The 22,207-nt window shown below is 45.6% G+C and overlaps 1 protein-coding gene across 1 annotated transcript in view; it reads left to right on the plus strand.

Moving 5' to 3' along the window:
* Window positions 1-11,454: 11,454 nt before the first annotated feature.
* Window positions 11,455-22,207, plus strand: part of NSG2 (neuronal vesicle trafficking associated 2) — a 37,976-nt gene continuing 27,223 nt past the window's right edge. The window contains exons 1-2 of the mRNA XM_068160381.1: window positions 11,455-11,681; window positions 12,231-12,381. Of these exons, the coding sequence (XP_068016482.1) occupies window positions 12,253-12,381 (129 nt within the window). The 5' untranslated portion in view covers window positions 11,455-11,681; window positions 12,231-12,252. The remainder of the gene's footprint in view (window positions 11,682-12,230; window positions 12,382-22,207) is intronic.

Here is a 22,207-nt window from a genome sequence, read left to right on the forward strand (position 1 = left end):
TAAAACTTCCTCCTGACCTCCAGCCTGAACTTCCCCTGGCGCAGCCTGAGACTGTGTCCTCTTGTTCTGGTGCTGGCTGCCTGGGAGAAGAGACCAACCTCTGCCTGTTTACAACCTCCCTTCAGGTAGTTGTAGAGAGCAATAAGGTCACCCCTGAGTCTCCTCCTCTCCAGGCTAAGCAGCCCCAGCTCCCTCAGTCTCTCCTCATAGGGCTTGTGTTCCAAGCCCCTCACTAACTTCGTTGCCCTTCTCTGGACTCGTTCCAGCAAGTCAACATCCTTCCTAAACTGAGGGGCCCAGAACTGGACACAGTACTCGAGGTGTGGCCTAACCAGTGCAGTGTACAGGGGCAGAATGACCTCCCTGCTCCTGCTGGCCACACTGTTCTTAATGCAGGCCAGGATGCCATTGGCCCTCCTGGCCGCCTGGGCACACTGCTGAGTCAGGTTTAATTTCTAAGTTTTGGGTGATGAGGTCTAGCTGTGTACTGTAGTGACTGGATTTGAAAGGTACTGTTGTGAACAAAGGTAGTCAGAGAAGATAGCCTGCTGAAAAAGTCTAGAGAAGACCCTAGCTCAAGGTGTACACATCAGACCAGCTGACACATACACCACCACTGACTATTCAAGCCCCTGCAGCAATGCAGTCTCTCTCTTTTTTTTTCTAATTTATATGACCATTTAAGTGTAAATTGAAAATAAGGAAGTCATGAAAATAAGTTTATATGATCCAAGTAGGTAAGACCTTCAAGGAGAAGAAGAAAGGTTGATTTGTGCAGGAAAAACTTTATTTAAACTCTCTTTTTTCAAAGGAGTCCTAAATAAATAAGGGCTCCTCAGAGCACTGGATCATATACTTTAGATTCCAACACTGTGGAACCAAAAGCAAGTGTGATACCATCCTGCTGTGGTTCCTGGGAAGCAGGGTTCTTTTGCATTCTTCAAAGCTCATATCTGTTACCTGAATCTTTTAATAACAAATCTCACTTGGAGTGTGAACCGAAGCAGATGTGCAAATATAGAGGTCACACTTTGTCGCTCTTTGCCTTGTTCTCAGTACATAATTTACCTTTCTACAGAGAACAGAAACTTTAGCTCATTCTAGAAGTTGAACATTTTTTTCATCTCAACCCTGTGAACAGTTGCCAAGAGATCTGAGGAGGTACCTTGCAGTAGAGATGGAGGAGGGAGCAGCCAGGACACATAGAGTAGTGAAGGCATTGCTGCTGAATTCTTATCTGTAAATAATGGTGTCAGCAGTTTATGTCAAGATCTTAAAGCTGGTCTGAATAAGTGTTCCTTTGTGCCGTGTTACATAAATACAAATGACTGTGTGAAGGTAAGAAATGAAGAGTAAGGCCCTTGGGGTTTGTAGTCTGGTCCATGCTAGTTAGATTTCTTGGTGAAACAAAGTTTAGTGGAAATAGCACTTCTGCTGTGCCTGAGATGTTTTGATTGAAGCTATCCCTTTTGATGAGTTCTTGTCAAATTGAGCTCCCCTGATTCCTGGACCATTTCTTGGCAGGTCAGCCAAAGCAATGAAGCCTGCTCTCTCTCTTGCTGTCTGTCCAGTGGCATCCAGTACTATCCAGAGTTTAGGGACTTGAAACTTCAGCCAGTAGTCTTGGACTACCACTTCCAACCTGCTGTAAAGCCAAAAGCAAGGAAATCCTGGGAGCTTGAACTCCACTTTGATTTCTATGCCTGGAAACACTACGAGGCTTGGCAGAAACAAGACTACCAGAGCTCCCGCACTTGCTGATGTGGAGCCGTGACTTTGGGCAGGCTTCCCAGGGTAGTCCTCTGCATCAAGGCTTCACTGGAGCCAGAGGGTCTTGGGAATTCCCACAGCTACTGTGTGGAGCTGGAGGTCACAAATGCTGCCAGAGACTATGTCACTGATCAGACAGAGCCTTGGGAACTTGGGAATTGTATTTTGGAAGTGTTTTGATATTTCTGAGTGACCTTTCTGGGAATTTCCATGTTGTGGGCATTTTCAAAAGAGTTTGTTTCCTGCTTGATTTGGACCAAAGCCATCAATTCAGATAAAACCTCATTTCCTGCAAACTGGAGGCTTGGCTTGCCAGGCAGCTCTTCTGTTCATGCCCCATCTGCTCTTGCATTGTGATGAATCAGATTCCTCTACCCTAACGTCAGAGGTTCTGCAGTCCCATGGCCTGTGAGGTTATCATAACTTGTCTATCACAATGTAATCACTCACCAAGATTAACAATATTTGATTGCTGACTACTTCCACAAAAAGATTTCAGCTCTTAAGCAAAACTTGAGGACAGGATATGGACTTTCTACCATGGTCAGATTTGGGGAAAGTATGAGGTGACCTTTATCCTCACTGAACATTTACATCCAGCAAATGTCTTTGTCTTTAGGGCCCTTTCTGGTAGTCAATGTTCAAGCTTTAACTTCAAAGCATCTAATACAATTTTGCATGGACTCTGACTGAAAAATAGCCTTCAGCAGGCAGTTCTGTGGGGGCTTTCTGGGCAGTGACTGAAGGAAAATTTTGGGCATATGTGACATTTTGTGTGCAGTAGGTCCTTAAATATAAAACAAAAGGGGACGCAACTCCGATTTATAGCTCTTGTCAGTAATTGTCAATGACACGGGCAGGTTGTGTGTTATGTATATTTTCATTGCATAAGCACTTACATAACTATGATGACAGGAATTTGCATAAAGAACAAAGCAGCCATACTTTGATGAGTTTAACATCATAGGCTTCGCAGCAAATTGAAGCAGCAAGGGAACCTACTGCTTAAGTGGAAACTTACTTTATGAGGAAAAGAGCAAAACTCGTTAAACTATATTAAGGCCACAGTGAATTTTTAACAAGTATTCACAGGAAGTTGCTCACTTGTAAGTGGCAGCATCATGGCCACTTGATCTGATTGCAGAAAAATTCACTTTTGAAAGTTCCTGCCTGCCTATAGCTAGTGAAAATCAATGTGTGTAGCTGCAGTTTCAGTTTGCTAGAAGCGAAAGATAGGGAGGCCCCTGAGGGAAAGGGATTATGCGTCAATACAGACAGAGGTTGAATACCTCCTGGAAGAATCTCAGTACTTTTCCCTCCCATTGACTATGACACTTGTTAGAATGGTCCCTATTGCATCTTCTGTGCTGCATGTATGGAGCAGATGAGCGGGAAGATTTCTTCTTTCTTTAAATTGTGAACTCACATGTGTGCCTCATCTGAGTGCTTCAGCTGCACTGCAGATGTGGCTGGGCTGCTTGTGGACATGTCTGATTTGTGTAGTCTCCCAGAGATCATGATGAGAACACATTCATGCTGTGAATGTGTGAAATTTATTGTCCTTCTGGCATTCCTGCATAGACAAGGAATGGAGGCAGATCGAAAGAGCTGTGCAAGACGGTTCTATAGGGCACTGACAAATGTTCCTTCTCTTGCAGAATCTTTGTACTCTATTGAAGAATCTTTGTACTCTATTGAAGAATCTTTGTACTCTCTTGAATCCTGAAATGAAGAAGAAATGATCATGTTTTTCTTTTCTCTGTGTTCTGCTCTATGCTTATTTTCTTGTTCCTAATGCGTGACAGAAAGTCAACAGCACCAATGCAGGAATGTAATGGATGAGCATCTGTACAGCAATGACTGCAAGTAATTAACCCCAACTTGAAATGTACATGACCATTTTTTTCTACTCCTTGCTATTTTAAATTTGTTCAACTACAGAGAGGGTAAAGATTTTGACTGTGGTGCTGATTTGTCTGTGGAGTAATCTCCCAAGGAAAGGAACATAAATGCCTTCCTTGCCCAACCCTCTTGTCTTACACTGAGCAAAACAATGGTGGGATGAGTGGTGAGGAGCATTTTGGAGCATGGCAGGGACCATCTGCAGTTCCCTCAGGCAAGAATTGTAGTGGCATTACTCCCATATTGTGGTTTTAGGTTGAATCAGGCAACCACCAACTGAACAAGAGGACACAGTCTCAAGCTATGGCAGGGGAGGTTTAGGCTGGATGTTAGGAAGAAATTCTTCACAAAAAGAGTGATTTGCCATTGGAATGGGCTGCTCGGGGAGGTGGTGGAGTCACTGTCACTGGAGGTGTTTCAGAGGAGACTGGATGAGGCACTCAGTGCCATGGTTTAGTTGATAATATGGTGTTGGGTGATAAGTTGGACTTGATGATCTCAAAGGTCTTTTCCAACCTGGTCTGGTCTATTCTATTCTATTCTATTCTATTCTATTCTATTCTATTCTATTCTATTCTATTCTATTCTATTCTATTCTATTCTATCCCTTCCCATGCTGCTGTGCTCTCTCCAAATGTTACTTTCCATGCACATCACGGTGTTTTCTCCAGGAAAACACAAATCTGAGTTCTGTCTATACATATTAAGTCACACATGAAGGACTTGGACCAGGGCTGAGTTTGGTTTAAACTGTCTCCTCAACTGCTGTACTGATTTTTGTTGTTGTATAAGACTAGTTTTGAAATTAATTAATAGGAATATTGAGAAACAAACATGACTTTCTGACAGAAGAGTAAGAGGTTGTGACAGTTTAGGCTGTGTCTTTAAAGAAAGGATAGCTGCAGAATTCTCTAGCTGAATGTTTGGGTGTAAAAAGGAAAACAAAGATTAATTCTAAACTAATTTCATTGGTCAGATGTGAGATGTACCATAGCAAATATCTCTCACATTACTTTCTCTCACTCACTCCAGCTTCAGTCTGTCTGACTTTTTGCTTCTTGTGCAGAGAGCATGCAACTGACCCTGGACTAAAACTGGTAAGAGAAACTAACTTTCTTAACAACTGCTTTGAGCTAACGAATTTCCCTTAATATCCTTTTCTCCCTCTTTCTCTTTTCTTGCCTAATTAACTACCAGGGGAAAGGGAAGGAGAGGGAGAGAGATTTGGGGGGAACCCGAGGTGGGATCCTCCTTGGGAGGATCTGTGTTGTGTTCTTTCCTGTAAATTCTTGTATGATACTGTAAATACTGTATATTTTGTATACATTCATTGCAATTTCACTATTGCTTGTAAAATACAGCCTCCATTTGCTTCTCCAACTGGGTTAGCTGTGCTGTATTGTTGGTGAGTGTGGGCTAAAGCATCACACCACAGAAGCAGCTGGTGAGAGGCCTTGAGCACAAGCCCTATGAGGAGAGGCTGAGGGAGCTGGGATTGTTTAGCCTGGAGAAGAGGAGGCTCAGGGGTGACCTCATTGCCCTCTACAACTACCTGAAAGGTGGTTGTAGCCAGGAAGGGGTTGGTCTCTTCTCCCAGGCAACCAGCACCAGAACAAGAGGACACAGTCTCAAGCTGCACCAGGGGAAGTTTAGGTTAGATGTTAGGAAGAAGTTCTTCATAGAAAGAGTTATTGGCCATTGGAATGTGCTGCCCAGGGAGGTGGTGGAGTCACCATCCCTGGAGGTGTTCAAGAGGAGATTGGACGTGGCACTTGGTGCCATGGTCTAGTCATGGGTCTGTGGTGACAGGTTGGACTCGATGATCCTCGAGGTCTCTTCCAACCTTAGCGATACAGTGATACTGTGTGATACTGTGATGTTACTCCTAGGACTGCCCTGCCTTGACTACCATGACTAATCTGGCTTCCTGAGACTTTGTCCTCACTTTGTGCCTTGAAGTTTTGTAGCTTCTCTTTGTAGTAATTCCTACTGCACGTTCACACGTTTTCAAATACCTTCACTGAATGTGTGATCCCCTTTATTCAGTATATGAAAACAGATAAAAATAGCGCTACTTGTACTAATGAGCAAAAACACTACAGGGAAAAAAAAAATGCACGGTGTGCAGGAAATTTAAGAGAGACAATGAGCACAAGAATTCATAGCTCAAGGAGCAAGTTAAATAAGATTGGTTGGGATTGAAGAGAAGTTGATTTCTTTGCTCAGACGTGAAGCGGGTAGATGCCGACCTGCTCTGTGACTGACGTTTTGTTTACAGCTTGCAGAATTTACAATGCAGTGAAATAGGAGCCCCATTACAAATATTATGCCTCTTAACGACAGCCAGTAATCTTCAGTGTAAACTGATAATGAAAGCAGTAATTCTGCCCTGATTTGTTTAACTGGAAATAGAAAATGATCTATCGTGGGAGACTTATTAAAAGAATAAAAAGAGGCGTATATTTTTGTCGACAGAAGAAATATATTGTTTGTTTCTCTGGAGTCTCATGCTGCTCATATTGCTGCTTTGTCTTATTGCCTGTCGCTGAGCTGCTCTGTGTGGGTGAAAATGTCAGACTGTACTGGCTCTATAAGAAAATCTCTCTACATGACTCTCTGATTTCTCACGTTTGGTTGGATTTGCTTTCCTGTTGTCCATAGAGAATGGTCGCTTATAGGCTCTTGCCAGCAGCTTCAGCCACAATCTTTTCCCTCATAAAGCATCCTGTGATGTAAAATTGGTTGTTATAGAATCATAGAATCAACTAGGTTGGAAGAGACCTCAGAGATCATCAAGTCCAACCTGTCACCACAGACCTCATAACTACTAGACCATGGCACCAAGTGCCATGTCCAATCCCCCCTTGAACACCTCCAGGGATGGTGACTTCACCACCTCCCTGGACAGCCTATTCCAATGGCTAACAGCTCTGTGAAGAACTTTCTCTTCATCTCGAGCCTAAACTTCCCCTGGTGCAGCTTGAGACTGTGTCCTCTTGTTCTGGTGCTGGTTGCTTGGGAGAAGAGACCAACCCCCTCCTGCATACAACCACCCTTCAGGTAATTGTAGACAGCAATAAGGTCTTCCCTGAGCCTCCTCTTCTCCAGGCTAAATAATCCCAGCTCCCTCAGCCTCTCCTCATAGGGCTTGTTCTCAAGGCCTCTCCCCAGCCTCATTGCCTTTCTTTGGACAGGTTCATGAGTCTCAATGTCCTTCTTAAACTGAGGAGCCCAGAACTGGACACAGGACTCAAGGTGTGGCCTAACCAGTGCTGAGTACAGGGGCAGAATGACTTCCCTGCTCCTGCTGGCCACATTATTCTTGAAGCAGGCCAGGATGCCATTGGCCTTCTTGGCCACCTGGGCATACTGCTGGCTCAGTTGTTGTTTGATAGTTGTTCTAATCACCCAGAGCAATGCTTCCAGGACAAGATGTGAACAGGCAAAGATGTTTATTTCGTTATACAGCAAAGTTATATAGTATTTTTGAAAGCATAGGTGTCACATCTTAATTGGCTATTTTCTATTGGCATGCAGGTAATTGAGGCACACAATAGGTCAAAGTAACAAAACAATATTTTAACACATCCAACCAAATTCTCTCTTTTAGTTACTAAGCTATGGACTAAACATAGCTTTCTCTAATTTGAACAAAGGCAAAGCTTTCCCTACATTTGGTAGTTTGTCTGTTTGTGACAGAGGCATTTTGCAAAGAGAGATTTTCAAGCTGAAATAGGCCATAGTAGCTACAGAGCTGGATTTGTCTCATGGATGAAATGGAAGTTACTGGATGTCATGGAAGTTACTGCATGTCATGGAAGTTACTGCATGCAGTGCCAAGGAGGGCTTTGAGAAACTCTATCTCGGTGAACATCTCCCTGCACCACACTACAAAAATTCTCAGATGGTGCCAGTGAAAGATGTTGCTTGAAATGTGCTTCTACCCTGAAAAGTTGTAAGGCAAAAGAAGCATCTGCTTACTTATCACAAACTCTTGCTGCTACTGCTCACAACTAGTGAGTCTTCTAGTGAAAAGGTGCTTCTGACTGCAGTGCTCAAGTGCTGGCAAGACTGAGCTGTGTTCCCTGGGTTATATGGAAATCTCCAGCAGGGTTTAGCTCTCTTTAGTTATCAGTAGATTTTTGGCTGCTTGAATGGTATTTTGCAGAGGTAGTAAGGCACGAGATGGGATGGGAATCACCTCACTGCCCTTCAGCTGTGCTACTCTGAAGCGTATTCAAGTATAACCAACAAAACTTAATATATCAAACTCTGAGAGCCTATCAGTGTGTTCCAGTGAGTAGACATGCTGAGCAAGCAGATAACCTTCTTTGCAACCTTACGTTTTATTGTGTAACCATGCTTTCCATGGGTTTGCTTAAGTGATTCTGGAGATTTAACATCAGTGTCCTTGTGAAGTGTTGCTTAAGACATCTCTTAAGTCAGAGGATCTGCCTAGGTGTCTCTAAGGCTGTATTTTGGCTAGCAAAATATCCATTACTAATGTTTGTGTGCATGAAAATTATTTGGTTTCCAGGTCACAGAATGTATTTGCAAGCTGTGAAAGACATCACTTTGCTTTTCAACAAAGCCCTCCCATGTCTCTTGGTAATTACCAGATAAAGGTGGAAAAATCACAATGCAATTTCTATGGAGTTTCAGTGCAGTGTTTCCTTTGCATTTTTAAATATCTCCTAGTCCCTCAGTTGAAAGTGGCTCAGAGGAGCTAGAGTAGCTCAAACAGATGCATTCAGTGGAGGATAACTACAGAGTCTGTGAATCTTTTTGGATGGTCAAATCACTTCAGATGATAAAATCTGTAATATTGAAAGCTGGGGAAAGAGTTGCTGCAATTACACTTTATTACTTGGGGTGTCTGTCACATGTGGAGAGGCTGACAAAGTTGGGATTGCCCAGCCTGGAGAAGGCTCAGGAGGCTCAGAGCCAGCCTCTTCTCAGTTGTGCCCAGTGACAGGACAAGGGATAATGGGCCCAAACTGATACACAGGAACTTTCATCTAAACATATGAAAAACTATTTTCCTGTGAGGGTGACTGAGCACTGGAACAGGTTTCCCAGAGCATTTGTGGTGTTTCCATCCTTGGAGACATTAAAAACCTAACTGGATATGCCCCTGAGCAACCTGCTCTTGCTGTCCCTGCTTTAAGCAGGGGGTTTGTACTGGATGGTCTCCAGAGGTTCCTGTCAGTGTCGGAGGTGTTGTACATGAGCGATACAAAGTGCTGTTAGGAGCCTGCTGCAGTGCCTCTTTAGGACCAGAGGGTTTCAGCTCAGGATTTGAAGAGCAAACAACGTTTACTATGAGACCAGGCTTCTGTCATTATTTGAGAAGTGGTGCTTTTGTTTTTTTCCTTACAACCTCCACATTTTGAAGTTCCCGATTATTATCCTGAGCCAAACTATCCCATCACTGGGATAGGCACTGGAATGGACTGCCCAGGTGGTGGAGTTGCCATCACTGGAGGTCTTTAAGAAAACATTGGATGTGGCACTTGGTGGAATGGTTTAGCTGATGATGTGCTGTTAGGTCATAGGCTGGACTCGATGATCTCAGAGGTCTTTTCCAGCCTCTGTGATTGTGTGATCATCTCTGTGCAGAGCATGTGAAAAGGACTTGAACGTGTCCAGAGAAGGGCAACAAGGCTGGGGAGAGGCCTTGAACACAAGCCCTATGAGGAGGGGCTGAGGGAGCTGGGATTGTTTAGCCTGGAGAAGAGGAGGCTCAGGGGTGACCTCATTGCCCTCTACAACTACCAGAAAGGTGGTTGTAGCCAGGAAGGGGTTGGTCTCTTCTCCCAGGCAACCAGCACCTCAACAAGGGGACACAGTCTCAAGCTGCGCCAGGGGAGGTTTAGACTCGAGGTGAGGAGGAAGTTCTTCACCAAGCGAGTAATTCGTCATTGGAACGGCTTGCCCAGGGAGGTGGTGGAGTCATCGTCCCTGGAGGCGTTCAAGAGGAGATTGGATGTGGCACTTGGTGCCATGGTCTAGTCATGGGGTCTGTGTTGATAGGTTGGACTCTATGATCCTTGAGGTCCTTTCCAACCTAAGTTATACTGTGATACTGTGACTTTGCAGGGTTTATAACTTGCTATATATTCACACAGATCCTTGCTCAGATGGCAACTGATGGTTGAGTTCTGGTAGCACAACAATATGAAAACATTATATTGCAGCAGTTTAATCAATGAACTTTAGTGAGTGTTTCTATGTGTCTCTTCAGACCTATAGGGTGTAAATCTTACTCTTTCTCTTATCTGTGGGATGTGACCCAACAGCATTCTGCATAGGTATCTATTTCTGGTCTAGGCTGCAGAAACCTGGAGTTGTAGTTATGAAAATGTTGAGTCTTGTTTTGAATGTGCCCCTGTTGGATGGGATCTGAGTAGATCTTTTCTACTGAGCTTAAGAAATCTTTCCTGGATATGAACTCCCCAAACTGATGTTTTGATGTAATGATGTGATTGCTTTTTTTGTTTTGCAGTTGATTCGGAAAGCATCAAAACACTACCTGCCAACCATTTTTAACACTCTGAGCAAAAGTTACTGAAAGTTAAGTTTTCATATACGGCAGAACCTTATTCTTACAATCAGAATAACTCCCTTGGGTGAAATTTACTGTAGAAGTTTGGCCTTTTGCAGAAATGTGACACGGAAAGTTCCAATCCAAGCATTAAAAACTGGTGAAGCTATCAGAGCAGGCTCTTTAATGGACTGTGGAAGGTGATGCTAGTAGCAGATAGCTTTAGCTGCCCCACCTCTGCTGACTCCTTCTCTAGACATCGAACCTTCCAATGCATTCTGTGCTCCCACATGCTCTGCTGAAGTACTGCTTTAAATGAATTTTCACAAGTGAGTTCTAAAGGCTTTATTATGGAAGCAGCTCATGCCTTTTGGGGGTATATTTAGGTCTTGTAAAAGATGCCAAGTTGCAGGCTCTGGAGGAAAATTCTATATTTATAAACAAATCAGCCTAAAGTCATCCCAACGTATCCTCTGTCTCCAAGCAAAGTGCTTCAGCAGCATTCTTTAGGGGCTGGTGATCTCAGTGATGCTGGCGGGTGGGATTGTGGCTGCTGACGGGCCAGGTGGGCACTTTGTGGCAGTACCACTTTGTCGTGGTGGCGATGTGTTACTGGGCTGCCTTCTGGAAAGAGGGGGCGAGTGCTGTACAAAGCCAAGCAGGACCAGGGGCTTGCTCCTGCATTCCAGCATTTGAGTGGGCACGAGGGTTCAGTCATGACCTTGTGCAGCACGGTGGTGAAGGACACGGTGGTCCATGGCAATGGGGGCCAAAAAGGGAAAATGAATCATAGAATGCATTGGTTTGGAGGAACTTTCAAGGAACTTTCAAAGGTCATCTAGTCCAACCCCCATGCGGTCTAGTCCCCAACTAGATCAGTGTGGTGCCCACTCGACCCAGTAGCTGCACCACAACCGCGCTGGAACCCTCCCCGGCCCCTAGCCGTCCCTGTGGCTGCATTTGTGCCCGGGCAGGCGTCAGCTCCAGGCCCTCTCGGGAGTTTGTGCAGCCGCAGCTCTGGGCTGCCGCGGGGTCCCCACGCCCTACGTCCCTCTGTCTCGCGCTCCCCGCGGGTGGCCGGACCCACGAGCGGCCTGCAGGGGGCGCCACCACCCGCGGGGGCGCGCGGCCGTGCGCGGCGGAAACGCCAGGGGGTGCCCGAGGCCGCGCGGCGGCGCGCGGGGCGGTGGGTCGTGCGCGCGCGCGGCGGGCGGCGGCGGTGTGGAAGGGGGGGAGCTGGGGGGGGGGGGGGAACTGCCGCCCGCGCCCGCCCTCAGTCGCGCTTGCGGAGCCGCAGCCGAGCGCAGGGCGCAGCGCTGTCCCTTCAGCACTGCTCCCGTGCGCCTTACCGCGCTTCCCAACTAACGAAACCTTTCCCCCGCCTCGCCTCCACCGCTCCCGCCCCCCCATCCCCCCAAGCCGCAGCGCCCGGCCCGAGCCGCCGCCAGTGACCGCGTGGTTTGCAGTAAGTAGGAGCTGGGAGGTGGCGGGAGGGCCGCGGGAGGGGGAGAGCCCTGCAGCGCCCCCTCCCCAGCACCACCCCTTGCGGCGCGACCCCCATCCTCGACACCCCCGGGACAGGTGGGAGGAGGGACCCCTGATCCCCTAGGGTGTGAGGTTTGCCAATGGAAGTCACCGTACCCTCACCAGGGTTGCAAAAAATGTGTGAGGTGTGGATATCCAAAGCATCCCTGGGGGCAGTGGGAGATGCGCCTCGTCCCTGGGCGTTTGCGGTTGTTGGGGGTGACACTCCCAGTCGGTAACGCCGTTTGTGCTGTCGGTGCGTTGGGAGCAGCTGTGCTCACGGGAGGGGTTTCGGGGGGGTATTTGTGAGCTGCCTGCGTAAGGTCTGAAACGCGCGTGTGAAGGCAAGGAGTGGGGTGCGTGTGTGTGTGTAGGGGGCGGCTAGAAACCCGGGTGCGAAAGCCCAGGTGACCGAGCCACGGTCAAACCGAGCAGGCTGAGGCAGGAGTCCTCTGCTGCCCTTGTGACATTGATCATCTTGCTGGTTTAGGTCTGGAAAACAAGGTCCAAGAATGGTGAAGCTGGGGAGTAATTTGAATGACAAGAACAGCAAACAACCATCCAACGAAGATGGTTTTCAGACGGTTCCTTTGATCACACCATTGGAAGTAAATCACCTGCAGTTCCCGGCTCCGGAAAAGGTAAAGCAAAATGAAATGGGGCTCCTGCACGGTTCTCCACACATACATGTCCCTTGGTTTTCAGCGCTCTGGTGGCTTACTGGTCTCTGATAATAAGAACTGTAGCATAGTGTTTATTCACTAAATAAAAAGAGATTATCTTTTATAGTGTAGTTACCTGTTTTAACATGGCAGATAAGCACGGACCTGTCCCCCAACTCCTTCCCTCCTCAATAAAGCACCGATATAATTTCATAAATACAACTGGGAAAAAAAATCTTAATGTCTTAATTTTCTTCTCTTGCAAGCAGTGGCTAAACAGAGGAGCAATTTACAGTGTGTTCTGATCAGTAAGATTAATTGCCTGCATTCCGAGTAATGTGATAACTCTTCTAAAATAAGCAGCAATTTTAATTATCTCATTTAAGGTTTCTTTTCTGCTCCATGGCTTTGCAAAGCTTATTTGGGCATTGAGGATGCTGATGTCTCTGGTGAGAGTGGCTGAGTTCCCCCATGCATGGGGTGATGGTGGAGCAATCCTGGGAATCGTTTCCCCAGCTGGCTCCAGCCAGGGGACAGCTTTCTACCCTGCCCACTCAACACTCTCAGAACTGAAGGCAGCACTAAAGTGTCCAGAAATGTGCATAGGCAATGGGCTGTGGTTGGGTTTTTCAGATCCAGTATGTCCTAGGAAATCTTTTTTTTCTGTGTCAATGGATGATGTATATCAATAGAACCTGATGAGGACACAATGTAAAAATCTGTATGCCCCCGTAGCCCTTACAAAAACAAAGCCTGTCTGCAATGTAGTTCCCAGATGCCACAGAGATGGAGCCAACTCACCCCAAAGTACAGACAAAACGATTGGGTCTCACAGAATAATGGAATAATTGTCAAATTAACACAGATGATTATTAGCCATACATGCTGCTTTTACTCTAGTACAAACTGAGATTACTCTAAATACATGAGAGCACAATGATGTGTGCAGTAAAACTATCTAGGTAGACTGTGTTTATTTTATGATAGAGCTGAGTCAACTGCCTGGACATCCTGGGAACCAGAGCTGTGCCAGACAAAGGAGCTAGTCTCATTCTCCACGTGCCTCCTGGCAATCAGGAGCAATATCACTGCATTCAGGAGAGTTACACTTCCATGAACTGTGAATGAGACAGCAAACCAGCCTTATCTATGACTCTGATAAACAAGATTAAGGAAAACAACTCAGACAAAGCAGTATCATAAATGTCTGAAAAGCTCAGAGTGAAGTATAGACATCTAAAGTAGGCTCATCTGATGCTATGGCTCATGGAGATGATGCAGTATCACGCAGTGTGGAATTTAAATGACTTTATGTGTCAGATGAGACATGGATAACCTGACAAAAATCCTTTCCAGCTAATAAAGTGGTAATGAGTGTTCTCACGACCACCATCTTCCAATTGTCTGTTGGTGAACAAACACTGGAGTGGATTGGTCTGGTGTGATTCCTTGCTGATTTTTCTGTTTAAACATGCCTACATCAATAATTCACGTGTTGTTAGATTACATTACCTTCATTAGCATACATTACTGTCAATGCATCTACTGACATCCATATTTTTGTTTGCTGGAAGAGTGGGATGTATCTCCAGGAGTGCAAAGGATGATTCAGAGCTCGTTAGAGTCAATGGTATTGATTTCTTCAGGCTGTGTTTCAGCTGCTGTGTGCAATAGGCCTGGAGTTAATGTTGACTGGAGATCCCTTCACGAAAAGGAGAGATTGTTTGTGATAAAAGCCAAATGATGCACAATCTGTTTCCTTTGCTTTTTGTGGAACAGATTCTGTTGGGGTGAGTTCACCCTAGGGCAGGGGGTCTGTTTGAAGTCCTGATAATAAGGAGTTGAGCCTCAGGTGAAAAGCTTGGGCAAAGGTTAAGTGATAGGGGGAAATTTCAGCTTTGTACTTACAAAAGCAATGCTGCTACTGAATTTAGTCAGACTGCAAGCCTGACGAAGAGTAGACGTGGATTTCAAGTCTTCAGTGCATTCTTGTTTGGACTGGCCTTGCAGTCAGGAGGCAGGGTTAGAAAAGATAAAAGTCTAAATTGATTTGACTTTTTGTTCCTGTCAATTCCTAAAACCTGCCAGTAGTTGATATTTAGCTTAGGAGAGGGGAACAGAAGTCAAGGTGCTTTCTGTGCCTCTTGCATGGGATGCTACATAAATGACCAGAGCCAAACCCGCTTTGGTGCTGGGGTCTGTGCACAACAGCTCAAAAGGGCTTTGCTTGCTCGTTTTCTTAAATGCAAACCCATCGTGGCTCCTGTATAAGCACAGGCAGGTGACGATCCCAGCCCTGCCCCCTGCCTGTCCCACTACTGCTGCTGGTCACATCACCTTTGCAGTGCAACAAAGAGCTGCTGTGCCCTGGTGTTTTCCTGTAAGTGAAATCTAGAGGAAAAAAGGAAAACCATAAAAACCCAACCTGCTAAATATTCCCCTTTCTGTGCTTCTCTTCATCATCAGAGTATTCTTCATTGAGGAACTGTGAGCTCTCAACCTGCATTTAGCCTTGAGTCCAGGGCAAGCTAGGGTGCATGAGAATCAGAGCAAGCAGGTTTGCCTGCAGGTGGGGGCTGTGTACTTGCGGTAGCTTCAGTCTGTCTGGTAAAGAGGAATAGTGTAGGCTTTGGTACTATGCTTTCAAAGAGTGCTCTTTCAAAGGGTTTTCTGTGTCTGGCTTCCCTTTTAGGGAAAGGACACAGGGAATATAAAAATGAGACTTTTGCTCATATGAGGTAATCCCTGAAGCCCATCTCTTTTTCATGTAGTTCCTTGATTATAAGAGATAATGTGTGGGGTGAAACACTCTTTTAAAGCTATGCATGAACTTATTGACTGTCTTTTTGGGGATGCTTTCCTAACAGGCTCGTTTGACAAAGTGCTGTAAGCTTAGTGGCTCCTTTTGACTTCCACCTTGATGCTGTTGGAAGAACCCAGGCAGGAATTAATGAGGCTTGGATTTGGCAACCATTTCTTAAAAATTGTTGGTCACTGGACTATTTCTTTCTCCACCAAACGAGGATGTGTGCTCCCAAGGCTCGTGCTATTCCTCCTGCAGCATCAGCAGTCTGTTTGTTCTGTCAGCGGTTGTACCATTGCGAGAGGACAAATGTACCCAGGACAGTAATTTCTCCCCTAGGGTGCTAAGCCTGCTGGGTATTTATGTTTCTTGGCTATCTTCAAGCATTTCCCCTGCCCCTTGTTCTCTTCCTTGGGTGGCATTTGCAGAAGGCAGAGGCAGATGCTTTTAAATCATTTTCGCATGGCCTTTCTGCTGAAATCCATCTATGTAACAGGGATAATAGAATAATAGCCATCGATGCTGACAAGCCCTTGACCTGGCTTTTTATGTTTCTGAATTTCATTGCTTCCTATTCAAAAAGCAGAGTTGGGGGGTGGGGGGGGAGAAAGCTTTTTTCCCTTCTTTTTCCTTTTAGGACCAAAGTGGAGAAGGCTAGCTGTTCGCTTGTTTTCCTAGGCTCCGGCTGTAATTGTTATGTGGCTCTGCAATGCTAATGCTGAAAGACGTGCAGCTTTTCAGGGATCACACTGTTTCACTGAAATCTTAAATGAGACCCACAACTGGGGACCCCTCGGTCTCACAGAGCCGCTTCACTCTAATCCAGCAGGAAATGCCTCTGTTCTGGCAGGAAAAATCCTAATTTTACATAACACAAAAGTCCCTGGAAGCTATTGTCGGGGCTGAAAAACACATCCGGCAGCTCTTTTGTGGTGAGGGCTGCAGAAGGCTTATCGTGTGGTCCATTGTTCTTTATTTTGAATGCGTTTGGAAGCTTGAGAAATAATTTCTCTGGTGACAAATTTCTGCCATCCAACCCGAGAAAGAAAGAAAGAAAGAAGGAAAAAAAGGATGTTACTGCTCTCTTGAGATGCTTTCCCCATCCCACGCTCCTGCCTCTTGCCCTCCCTGGCCGCACCCCTGCCTGAGTGACCCAGGCAGTGCCTTTACGCAGGTACCAAGAGTTCCTGAAAATCAGGAGGGTCCCTGGTGTTCACATCCCTATTGGTTTAACAGAAAATAATGTTTTGTCCCGGCCAGCTGAGCAGGAATAATTACTGGTACACTGGATGAGTGCTTTTGTACCTGGGGGACTACTTGCAGTTCTCTCCTGAAATACCGGTGTCAGTCTGCCCTCTGCAAAGTGTAGCAGCCCGTGGCAGCTCTGGGCAGCCTGAAGGCACATGCCATCCAGGCACCGTGGGGCTGGTTTCAGGGTGCTGCTACACGTGGTGGGGCCAGAGGCAGCTCAGCCTTCCCTGCTGCTGTCTGGGGTCTCCCACGGTAGCCGGGAGCAGGCAGCTGGTGAGTCTGGTGGGATGGAGCAAATGGCAAAAGGAGAGATGGGGCAAGGCTATGAATTGTGGCAGTTGAGGGAATTGTAGAAGAGAGGAGGAAGATACAAAGGGAAAGAAAGCACAAATGAAAGAGAGGAGGGGAATCAAAGAAAAATAGCACTGCAAATATGAAGGAATGGGCAGACTGTCTGGCTTTCTCTGTCCTTTCTTTTCTCCACTTGGGATGCTCTGCTAATCCCCACAAACACCAAAGTCTGAGCCTTCCTCTCCTGTGATATTTGTTCCCCGCCTGCACTGTGCAAATCCATTTGTCCTCTAAAAGCGTATTTGAATGTAAACACCGCCTCTGCTCATTAAGCCGTGATAAATATTTGCAGCAACACACACTCTGGCAGTGCAGGGTTTCTGGGGTAACCTTTTTTATTCTGTTTGCCTATTTTGGACAGCCCTGCTTGAGGTTCTTGGCAGCTCATGCTTCTCTTCTTTGGGTGAGCTGCCTTCTGGCACATTGCACACCTGGGCTTGCAGGCAATGCGCTCACAGCAGGGCTGCACTGACTCCCAGTCTGTGCTCCCAGCCTTTGCAGGCACTGGGGCAGTGTTCACCTGCCTGGCTTGCATGCTGATAACGTGTTGCTGCTACAGACCCTCACTACAGTAAACCTCAGGATTTGTGTAGCCTGTGCAGAAATGTCACTCCTTAACTGTGCTGCTCTCAGTGTCTGAATTTGATGGCTTAAAGCTGGCTTGTGCCTGGTTTTGTGAGCTCCACTGCCTCTCTTAAAGCCAGTTCTGTCTGCACTGCAAATCCTAGAGCTGCATTCTGCAGAAGCAGCAGAAATGGACACAGAAGAGCGTGTTAGTGTGTGGATGTTTGGCTAAACCTGTTGCAATCTGTTCTTATTGCTGCAGGTGTAAGTTATTTCAGCAAGACCATGAGGCAAGACCTACATACCAGTATCTTACTGGTCTGGAAAGCTGAGCTCTTGACTAGTGTAAATCAGTGTAGTTTAGATGAAATCAGTGCTATTACCCTGCCCAATTTGCCATCTCTAAAGCTGAGTGATTGATTCTTTTGTTTGCTTTGCTATACCCTCTCCTGGCTGAACCTACTAGAATCAATTTATGTCACCCCTTCACAGCCTTCTTCGGGTTCCTGATGGTTAGGGTCACCCAGGGATTTGTGGGGAGAATTATCTGGGTAGTTTCCAAGCTTCCTTTGTGCTTGTGAGCTGTGGCTTTCCCTTCTCAGCAGCTTTCAGCTCCTGATGCAGTCCTTGCATTCTGTGCTGCCTTGCATCGGTGATGCCAGGGCTGATTACATTTGCTGTCTTTGTCCTTTTGTGATGTTCCTTATGCCTGGAATATCCTCCTGGCATTGATTCAGGAGACCACTTTTTTCCTACCACCCTCAGTGAAACTTGTTTCCAGCACAGCACCCATTAGATAAGCTGATACAGCAAGGGAAAAAATATCTTGTTTCTACTGACTGTGGCTTTCTCCATTGATTGTGGATTTGATCCCAGGGCATCCTCTTCATGAAGCTTACCTTTTCTCCTCTCTTTTTGGTGATTAATATTTCAGGCATTTCTTGTATTCAGCTGGTGAATAGAATGTCACAGGGACTACCATTGCATACAACCCAAATGCCAGTTTCAATGCTAATCTCTATTAAGTCTTCCTGCTGAGATGTGTTCATCCTGTAGATTTGGATGCTTAGCTGCCTCTCCCATGGGATGGGTCATAGTCATAATTATCTGGTAAAGTTTTTACAGACCTAATTGTCTAAAAATCTGAGAATTTGCAGCATGGTGATTGCCATGTAGCCTGAGATTGCTGATCAACCCAGTCTGACATGTTCTGTTTCTAGTACTAGCCAATGCAAGAGTCAGAAGGAGGCATAGGAGATGTTGCAGTAGGCGTGGAGCTGCTCATGTCTATCAATGTTTCATCCTAAGCATGCAAAGGAGGAGATTGTTCTAAGCCCTGAAACATGATTTTTCCATCTCTTTTCCACTAGTCTTTTACTGCTAAGTATTTTCACTTCAGCTACTGTTGGCAATGTGCACATCTCATTTGCTCTTTGAAGCTGGCTGTGTGTGAGGATTAGAGCTTGTAGGTCACTGGAGAATTTTGTGTGAGAGCAGGTGGTGAATTTTAGCCATGCTTTGGCTTGTAGCACATGAGCATAGAAATGACTCAGTAAGAGCAGATTTAGTGCCAAGCCTGGATGTCACCATTTTGCTATCATCAGTAACCTGGACAGCATGCTACAGCTAAGTCTTAAGCTAAGGTCTTTCTCAGCTATTGATGCTCCATTGGGTGATGAAGGCAAAGGAAACCATGCTGCTGGTGCCAGTTTCTATTATCTGTTCTCTTTCTGTAAGGAATGAAGAAAGGCATGGAAAGGAATGAAGTCAAGAATCTCATTTTCATTTAAAAGTGAGCATGACTAATCCACATGGAAACTGGTGGGGGTGTTACAACCCTTTTGTGGGACTACAGAGTCCAGCTTTGGCCTTGGAAGAGGCCTTTCTCCTTGGTAGAAGAAACACACTTTGTTTATCTCTTCTGTCAATCTGACAGCTCTTCTGAGTGAGAGACTCTTCATTATTAATAATGCTGGGAAGTAGTATTTTAAATTTTTATGGCTTGCACTTTGCAGCACCTGAACCACAATATATTACATGCACCGTGGCAGTGAAGTGGGAATTACAGCATGGCTGCATGTCCTTCTCCAGATGAATAATTTAAGATCTTCACAATGCCAGTTATGTTAAATATTATTACTCATTTCTTCAGGGAAAACCACGGAGCTTGAACGCAAATAGAAAATGGCAGTAAATGATGTTAGGTTTAGCCAGCCTGAGACAAGGCTCAGAATTCAGATCAATTCATTTTCTGAAACACTCACTTCATCCCGTTGCTGGAAAACCCTTTTGAAGGTTCCATGCTTAATGTGATATTTTTCCATTTGTCACATTTCACGTCTGCTCTGCGCCTTCTTCCTCCAAGCAAATGCTTTTAATATAGTCCACTTAGGTGGAAGCTTGCTTGCTTTCTTCTCTCAGCATCCAAAATCTTTAGATTTCCCAGAACTCCCCTACTGTTTACTTTCTCAAGGTTGTCAATGATGGATTTCCTGCTGGGGTAAGCAGACTCTCATCTGCCGTTTCTCACCTCAGCACACCTATAATTTTCCAAAGCGTCACTACAGAGAAGGTGCTTGGTTCTGCATTCATTAAAGCAGAGGAAAGGTTTCCTATTGATTCCAGTGGTGTCACTAGCATTAAGCCTAGAATAATAAGTGCATTTAGGTTTGGGACTCGATAAAAGTGTTGGCAAACAGCATCGTTAGAAAACTCTTGCTTGTGTGGAGCAGCGTGATGGATAGGGCTGCTTGTCACGGCGTGTTTGAGGGTTTAGAACTTTATCAGGTCATTTGTTACATACTGCTGCTGAGCTCTTGCAAAGAAGGTGTTTGAGGGATTGGAATGAGGAGCCAGAGGATGCAAGAAAGAGAATAGAAAGTAATAACCTTTCAAGACACGGAGAGTGTTATTACGTCTGCTAAGTTTGGTTGACTGCAGGCAATTCAGCAGAGAGCTGCCATTTTCCATAGACTGTCTGACTTCCTACCCACTCCAGCCATATCTTGCTAGCCCTTAATCCCAAGAATGTTATATTTTTATGGAGAATGTGCTGGAACTACCATTATCACTCAGATAATGAAAAACTGAGAACACACAGTACACTGTAAGCATCAGCAAGCCATGATCTGGTTTCTCAACTCACCCACCGATTGCTGATGTGTGCTGATGTGATTGCTGTCTACAACTACCTGAAGGGGGGTTGTAGACAGGCAGAGGTTGGTCTCTTCTCCCAGGCAACCAGTACCAGAACAAGAGGACACAGTCTCAAGCTGCACCAGGGGAGGTTTAAGCTGGAGGTTAGGAGGAAGTTTTACACAGAGAGAGTGATTGCCCATTGGAATGGGCTGCCTAAGGAGGTGGTGGAGTCATCATCGCTGGAGGTGTTCAGGAGGAGACTTGACAGGGTGCTTGGTTGCATGGTTTAGTTGGTTGGGTGGTGTTGGATGATAGGTTGGATGCGATGATATTGGAGGTCCCTTCCAACCTGGTCTGGTCTGGTCTGGTCTGGTCTGGTCTGGTCTATTCTATTCTATTCTATTCTATTCTATTCTACATGTTAGTAAGCATTTTTTTTCTTTTCTTTCTTTTTTTCCCCTACTCCCCCATCAGTACTATGAGGATACTGACTTTGAGCAGTCTTGATGAAGAATGCCACAGGAGCCCTAAGCATCAGTATTACAACTGGTTGTGGGAAGGTGTCTGAAGCTAGGTTAAGCTCTGATCTGGTCAAAGCACTCAAATGCACACTTAACTGTAAATATCTCACTAATCCTTCTGTTGTTAATAGGACTACTTGCATGCTTAAGTGCTTTGCTGAATGGGAAGTTAATGAGTTCAAATGCTGAATAAACTTGGTGATGGAAGAAGCTGCAAGGACTGTAGTGTGAATTCCTCTAATTAGAGGTATCTTTTTGCTGGTCTGTGGAAGCCCTTTTCTCTCTTCCTGTAGTCTTACAATAGCTGCAAACCTGATTGAGGAGGCGGCTTTCAAAGAGTTCAGATGTACAATGAAGAAAGTCCCAGGTAATTTATTTGTGTCTCCTTTACTGCATCTGCCATAAACCCCACAGCCTCTCAGCAGTTTCAAGGTGGAAGCTCTCAGGGAAATAGTGTGACAACTTTAAGACCACATCATGGCATCAGGATAATTTACAGGGAGATTCCCTGAGCTAATATTCATCTAGGCTCCAGCCATGATGCAGACTTTACAGCTGGGCTGGACTAAGCTGGCAGGGAGGCTGCTCTGTTTGGTGGACCATCAAAACACACAAAGTGGGGCACAAGACATAAGCTGATGCTGGATCAAGACCTGGATAACAAAACACAAAAGCTGACAAGTGCCCAAAAAGTTCAAAGGGCATTTTTCCAGCAGTTGCAAATGCTCAGGCAATCTGAAAAGCTGATGGCACTATTTGTGCTTTTTAATATTCATTTGCAGGTGTGCAGGTGTGCAGGTTGCTTCATGAGATGAATAAAAATAATAACAACCCTAATTGTCTGCCTTGGTATGCTCACAGTTAGGCATGGCAACCTAAACCAGCCAGACTTCTCTGTGAGGAGTATGAGTTAAGACAAGCTTTGGGGACCATGCAGGAAGAGGTGAGAGCTAATGAAGCCAGTGCAGAGGATGGCAGAATGATGTTTCTTCAGGGTGGGTGGAAAGGGGGCTAATTATCTTTTTTGGGAGTATTCAAGAGACTACTCATCCACTGAAGCACTGGTTTGGTTGTTTGGATTTATTGTCTGTGCTCAAGAGGTCAGAGAACATCCCAGCTTTGCTGCCAGCTCTGGAAGCTACCCCCTTACAGAAGTTCATTTCCACTGTAACAGCAT

The sequence above is a fragment of the Melanerpes formicivorus genome, unplaced genomic scaffold (genome assembly GCF_026170545.1).
Source record: "Melanerpes formicivorus ecotype bairdi unplaced genomic scaffold, bMelFor1.0.p_v2 SCAF_2, whole genome shotgun sequence".
Classification (NCBI taxonomy): domain Eukaryota; kingdom Metazoa; phylum Chordata; class Aves; order Piciformes; family Picidae; genus Melanerpes; species Melanerpes formicivorus.